The sequence below is a fragment of the Mycetomoellerius zeteki genome, unplaced genomic scaffold (assembly GCF_001594055.1).
Source record: "Mycetomoellerius zeteki isolate Tzet28-1 unplaced genomic scaffold, Tzet1.0 scaffold1157, whole genome shotgun sequence".
NCBI classification, from domain to species: Eukaryota; Metazoa; Arthropoda; class Insecta; order Hymenoptera; family Formicidae; genus Mycetomoellerius; species Mycetomoellerius zeteki.
In genome coordinates, this window is record NW_017256081.1 from 33186 (window position 1) to 40097 (window position 6912).

Sequence of the window (6912 nt, forward strand, 5' to 3'; positions counted from 1 at the left end):
CGGCGCAAGAACTCCCTAGTACCTTTGTCATACTGACTTAAGCCGGTTGCGCCTCTCTGATAAGGCCTTGCGCACAATAGAGGAAATATTAGGAACAGGAATAGATATTAAGATTTTAACCTACCAGTTATACCGGAATACATGGTTTCTGATAGGTTGAAATCTTAATATCTATTCCTGTTCCTAATATTTCCTCCATTGTGCGCAGGGCCTAAATCTAGGACTCTACTACGAGCCATGAATTAGGCGACATTATTTTTTAAAATACTGGCAACACTGTATATAACCTAAATAGGATAGGTTGACCGTTGAAGGCACGGTAATTCGCTATCCGGCGAACTGCAAGAAAAAAAATCACAAATCCTTAGGTGAATTGTGACCGGCAATTTTCGCTGTGTTTATTAAAAATCGAGGGCGGTCGTAGGATTAAAAGCTCTAATTTGTAAAATCTGATATATATCGAGCTGATATGGCGACTTAATAAATAAAAAGCAATGTTTATTATATGTCGTAATTTAATTATGTGGTATGAATTCATCAGCTGTTTTAGTGTCTTTGTGCGTTATTCGCATTGAGATTTGTGATTTGGAGTTAGAAGAGACCACCAGTAAGCATAAACGTTTCGTTTTCGAATGTAATATTTATTACAATTATCAATATAAATAATTTTTAATGTTTCTGTGTATTGATATGATTACTCTATATAGAATATTTTTGTAAAAGGCGACTCTAATTTCTTTCATGGTCTTCTAATAAATCGATAACGATAAAATAATTGACCAGATGTGATAATTATAAGTAACAAATGTCATAGGTACGATGGCTTCAAAGAAAATGAGAGGTTGCAGAGAACTAAGGGATATCAATGTTGAGACTTATACAAACAAGGCAGAGACTACATCTCCATTATTATCAAACCAAAGCACAAGCAAATCTCATTCGTTCTCAAGAACTAATTCCGAAGAGACATCATTTGTAAATTCTAATCATATCGCGAGTTCTACTCCGGCAGAGATAACTGGTGCTGCCGTTTGCACCTCATCTGATCAAATAAGCTTTATCTCCGGAAACCCCTTTGTTGAAGTTACGAAAGGCATCCTCCATCTCTTTAAGGAGGAGTAAGTCACTTCCATTTTGCTTTGAGTCATTCCAAATTATATGATTTGTATAGCATCAATCATCTTTTAATTACACTACTGCTCAAAAGTTTCAGTCACTTTCCATTTATGGAAATTTTGTAATATAAAAAACAAAATATGTATACAGTTTGCATTACAGTTTGCATTTGTATTGTGTTTTCTAATTTGTTATATTACATACTCACTAAAACTGACAAATAGAACATATTCTTTTTTAGACTTGTTACTTCTCAAAGTTTAATCTTCTTAGGCTTTAATAACAAAAGTCAAATTCTTAATATTCTATCAATAAGTTTTTCAAGTATCTTAATCAAAAAGTCTTGTATGTAACTCAATGCTTAATATCTGTGAGAATATTCTTTATATACCATTTAAATATTTATCCATGTCCAGTACAAAATTTGAAATAGATATTTTTTTCCAATTTGTTTACACCTCTATCATATTTGTTTATTTGAAAAATTTACTTGTAATTTCTGTTTATTTTTCAGCAATTCACGACTTTATTGAGTATTTTCATGATTGAAAAGAGAGTATATCATATTATTCTATATTTGTTCCACAACAATTCCATATTTTATGTGTGAAAAATAAAATTATCAGTGAAAATATAAAACGCACTGAAACTTTTGAGCGGTAGTGTATAAACATTGGAAAAGAAAACTGATTCAATTATTAAAATCATATTCTTCAGCTAATGTCAGTCACATTATTTATGTAAGAATTCTCAATTGAAACTTTGTTAAATATATGCTGCTAAACATTGGAAGACTGCAATAACGGTTAATATAATGCATAATTTCTCTTGATTTCCACTAAGAAAAAGTGGATTCTGAATCAAGTGGGAATTTTGTATACGATTAACAACTTGAAAATACAATATTAATTATTCACGATTTTATCTTTTGATTACAGTGAATTGACTGAAATGCATTGTGCCGCGGATCGCAGTCATACTATCTGTATTTTGTCGGTACCAGCAACAATGACTTGTCACGATCTTTTAACTTTCACAGCAGCTTGTCATCAAGACATACAATACTTTAGAATCCTCAGAGACGGCAGTCCAAATCAGTATATGGCTTTGATCACCTTTAGATCATCGGTGAGCGAACAGATGTTTGAAGTAATACAACATACTTTCAGTTTTGATAAATTAGAACAATTATCCTATTTTATATATAAAATTTACGTAATGTTCATAATTTACATAATATTCATTAAATTTCTAACCTAAGAAAGTAATGTTCAGCGCATAAAATTAATTAAAAATATGTTATCCAAAATAAGACAAGCTTTTATTTTATGCATTTCAGAGCGCAGCAAGCGAGTTCTACGAAACCTTCAATGGTGCTCCTTACAACTCTCTAGAACCAGATGTGGTTTGCCACATGGTATTTGTATCCCGAGTCGAAATAGGGAACAATGGAATGCCCCTGAGTGGACACACAGAATTGCCATCGTGTCCCGTTTGTCTTGAAAGAATGGATGAGAGTGTGGATGGAATCCTGACAATATTGTGCAATCATACTTTCCACTCCAGCTGCCTCGTTAAATGGGGTGACACATCCTGTCCAATCTGTCGATACGCCCAAACACCAGAGCCACTGGCAGATAGTCGTTGCATGGAATGTGGTAAATATTTACCTAATTGCTTCGAGTTGTTTAAACTTGAATCTAATTTAATAAGATATACAATATAACTTAATAAGATATACAATTTTTGAAAAAGAATTTTAAGAAATTACTTGAAATTGTTTGATTAAATTTCACATTGTATAATATCTGGCACATTTCACATTCTTTCAGAAAAAGACATGGTTCCGTTAGAAATGATTGAAATCTTTTCTGTCATGTTAGAGGCTCCTTTAATAAGCTTTGCACGAATCTCTTTAGTTGCAGATGCCAGCAATGATGCTTTATGGATTTGCTTGATCTGTGGTCACATAGGCTGCTCACGTTATCATCAAGGTCATGCATTTGAACACTACCGGGATACACACCATTGCTACGCGATGCAGTTAGGCAACAATCGCGTCTGGGATTACGTAGGCGACAATTTTGTGCATCGGTTATTACAGGACAAAGATGGTAAAATGGTAGAAGGTGGCTGCTCAACAACCAAGAGTGAGGGTGCCGCTGTGGAGGATAAGGTAGATTCAGTACAGTTAGAGTTCACGTATTTGCTAACGTCACAGTTGGAAACGCAACGACAATACTATGAAGAAAGGCTCAATCGTTCAGAACAACGCTCCATAGCAGAGCTTACCGAGCTGAGAGATAAACTGGAACAAATACTTGAGGAAAATTCACAGCTTAAGGTACATAATTCTTAAAAATAGTAGTAAAATGTATATTACCTTGTCTTCCTTTCTTTCCCCTCTCCCGCCCCTTCTTTTTCTTTTATCCTATCCTTATTCCTCTTTCTTTTCTTTCCTTTCATTTTTCCTTCTTTATTTTTCTTAATTTTACTCCTTTTAATTATGCTATAAAGAAAATTTCTTCATTTTATCAGAAACAATTCGCGACGTTCAATAGCGACAAGCAAACGCTGGACAAGCGTCTACAACATTCTACCAATAAATTGGCACAAATACAAGTGGAATTAACAGAAGAAAAAGATCTGCGAGAGGCTCTACAATTGAATCAGACTTCGTGGCAAACAAAATATAAGACATTACAAGACGAACTGTCCGCCAAAGAAGCAGAGATCACTGATTTAAAAGAGCAGAATCGGGATCTCATGTTTTTTCTTGAGGCTCAAAAACAAATTGACGAATCCGTCAATCGAGACGAGATCGCTACTGGTCGTATCGTTATTCCTTTAAGCCCTAAAAGCGGGAAATCATCCGGATCTCGCGGACGTAAAAAAAGGCATTAACTTGATCAAAACTTGGAGGACTAAATCCGAGAACTGTGAGACCTGGAAACGATTTCTCTGAAAAGTGAGGCTAAAGACCTCTTTAGGTCCGTTGCGCCGTAAAAGAAGAAAAAGAACTTCATCGAAGATTATTAAACACTTAAACTTGAAATCCTTTTGATCTATTTAGACCTAAATCTTTTCCAATTATCATTTGAGAATTCTCTTCATCAATATATAAAAGAAAATGCAAAACGCAACGTTCTGAATTAGAAGAACGATTAGTGAGGGAAAAGCGCCATACATAAAAAAAGAGTGTACTGAAGTTAATTTTTAAAATATGCAAAGAAGGAACAATCTACAATCGCTACAACGATTTTACCAAATTGTTATTTATTTTTTATTTAATTTACAGATATACTAATGTAAGTTTAAGGCTATTGACTTTTTACTACATTAGTGCATCTCTATTGGATTGCAATATCAGAAGAAAGAAATTATATTAATTTTTTTTATGCATTATATTTCAAAATAAATTAATTGTTTCATATATCTCATATATTCTCATCCCGCTTAAATCCCGAATTATCATGAAATTGATGGGAACTCGATTGTCCTGGTGGAAAAGTCTGATCATTTGAAGATCTCAAATTATCAGCATTGTCATAAATTTCATATGATTTCCGAGTCTGTGTTCTTCTCTTTTCTGCTAAAATTGTTGATCGTCTCAGCTCAAAGGCATCAAACGCACTTTTCGGCATTTGCGAGGACATGCGTTGTGATAAACCTGTAAAAATAGACAAGAAATACTCGAAAAATATAATAAATAAAAATATACATAAAAGTATATCAAATATGGTAATTGATGCCATTGCACCGATCTAGTGTATGATATGTATAACATTGTTGCTTTTGTGCTAAAATGCTAAATGATTTAAAATATAAAATGCACGCTATGCTATTATACATGCAGTCTAAATGTATTATCTTTGTATTTAAGATGTAATGTACAAACGCAAAATTACAAGCAAAGTTAATACATGTTAGAATGATCTTAAAAAATTGAAAACTAAATTAAATACTTATTGTTAGTAATAAAATCAATGTCAATTATTTACTGTAATAATAAATGAATTTTATAATGTTTTTGTCTTTATCCTTATTGGAGAGAGGAAAGTGAAAGTTATTAAATTTATAATATATAAAGAAAGTAAACGTATATTTTGCTATAATATTCAGGTTATATTTCAAAATTCACTGTTGAAATCTATAGCGTTCGTAACTTAAATTAGATTAAACTGGTTAAAAAAGGAGCATTAAAGCCTACACGTACTGGTTCTTAATGATAAAATTTTCTTTTTAAGTAACATATACAATAAAATGTATTGAGAATTTCATGATTTAATCGATTTCTATGTTTATTTATAAACATTTCTTTACGTTATTTTGTGTACAACGGCTTTAATTACACTAGTGCGCACTGAGTGCGTCCAATCGAATTCGCTACTAGTTATTTTTACATTCATGACCGTTAATATCTGACCAGATATTACGTCAGCGATCATGAATGTATCGTAGTATTCGTGAATTGTGTTCTGACAACCGGCCGATGTAACTTCAGTTTTGATGAAATCTCAGTCAGTGAAACCTCTATCAAATAACCTAGTACTTAGGTTGAAGACATTTCAATATTTCTCCATCCGGAGAAAGACGTCAAAAGTTTTTCCAATGAAATCTCTGAAATATTCCAAAGTTTAATTGGAAGAAAGCGGATCGAAGCCTTCAATATATCAGATAAGTTGTAGTTTTGAAAAATTATAATTGCTTTTACTTGTGTGTGCCAATAAGAAAATATACTTTGTGAGCTGTTTTTCTTACACAGATAATAATATGTAATAAATAAGCGAATAAGATAGTCAACGATGGAGTGTTTGTGGCGAGAAATGTTTTATTGGAGACAAGCACAGAAAAGTAATCTCAGATGTCTAATCATAAGATATTTCAGGCACTCACCATATTAAGAATGATGGTTAATGGCATCAAAATCCTTTATATTTTTGTTTCTCATTCAATCTCGGTGAAGATTACAATCGGCATAATGTATCAGTGCCAGAATTAAAATAAAATTAAATTGCGAACCTTCTGAGTGCTGACTGAATTCTCTAAATAAATATTCTCTAAATTTTTCCCGTATGTAATATTTGATTACATGCTTGCTTTTAGACGATTAGGAGACAATTAAAAAAATTAAATCGTAAAATTCAATAATCATTATTCAATAATCATAAGTCGATGTAAGTTCTTACGTATGGAAACCACCATTTAGGCCGGTTTCACCAACGTCAATTATTTAATCGGCCATGGAACTGATAACTAATTGCGTTTGCTGTTTGATGAAATTCTTTGTATATGATACATTCCAACCCAAGTTATAATGGCTTTATTCCCCTTCAAAAATTATTACATGAAAATCATTATATCACAAAATTTACTAAATCTAATGATATATGTATCATCTGTATAAAAGATTTGATATCAACAATTGTGGCGCCAAGTTAAATTCTGTTAATTTAATTAAATTTATCAAAATTTTATGTATTATTCGTAAAAAAAATTTGATAGTCACAAATTAAATAGTGAATATTAATCTAACAAATTTGGGCTGGTTTCATCAACGTCAAGTACTTAATCAGCCGTGGAATCGACCGTGGAACTAATGATAATTGCGTTTGTTGTTTAGTAGAATTGATCATTTACGGTTAACAGTTAATCACCGATTAGGATTAATCGAGTTGATGAAATTCTTGTATATGGTACATTCCAACTCAAGTTATAATGGCTTTATTCCCCTTCAAAAATTATTACATGAAAATCATTATATCACAAAATTTACTAAATCTAATGATATATGTA

The 6912-nt window shown here is 32.1% G+C and overlaps 2 protein-coding genes across 3 annotated transcripts in view; one reads left to right on the forward strand and one right to left on the reverse strand.

The window, feature by feature from the left end:
- Positions 1 to 408: 408 nt before the first annotated feature.
- LOC108729414 (BRCA1-associated protein) lies at positions 409 to 4345 on the forward strand. Its single transcript, XM_018458529.1, has 6 exons — positions 409 to 607; positions 815 to 1118; positions 2055 to 2244; positions 2456 to 2774; positions 3036 to 3460; positions 3655 to 4345. The coding sequence occupies exons 1-6, from the start codon at positions 529 to 531 to the stop codon at positions 4018 to 4020; spliced, it is 1683 nt and encodes a 560-aa protein (XP_018314031.1). The 5' UTR covers positions 409 to 528; the 3' UTR covers positions 4021 to 4345.
- An 80-nt stretch (positions 4346 to 4425) lies between these two features.
- Positions 4426 to 6912, reverse strand: part of LOC108729430 (uncharacterized) — an 18443-nt gene continuing 15956 nt past the window's right edge. For both annotated transcript variants that reach the window (XM_018458552.1, XM_018458560.1), the window contains one exon: positions 4426 to 4786. In XM_018458552.1, coding sequence (XP_018314054.1) covers positions 4554 to 4786 — 233 coding nt within the window. In that variant the 3' untranslated portion in view covers positions 4426 to 4553. The remainder of the gene's footprint in view (positions 4787 to 6912) is intronic.

What these genes read in the sequence shown, in the direction of transcription:
- LOC108729414 (XM_018458529.1), top strand. Translation starts at nt 529, where the DNA reads ATGAATTCATCAGCTGTTTTAGTGTCTTTGTGCGTTATTCGCATTGAG. An exon ending in TGATCACCTTTAGATCATCG is followed by an intron (nt 2,245 to 2,455) that starts GTGAGCGAACAG and finishes TATGCATTTCAG; the next exon opens with AGCGCAGCAAGCGAGTTCTA. An exon ending in TAGTCGTTGCATGGAATGTG is followed by an intron (nt 2,775 to 3,035) that starts GTAAATATTTAC and finishes GAATCTCTTTAG; the next exon opens with TTGCAGATGCCAGCAATGAT.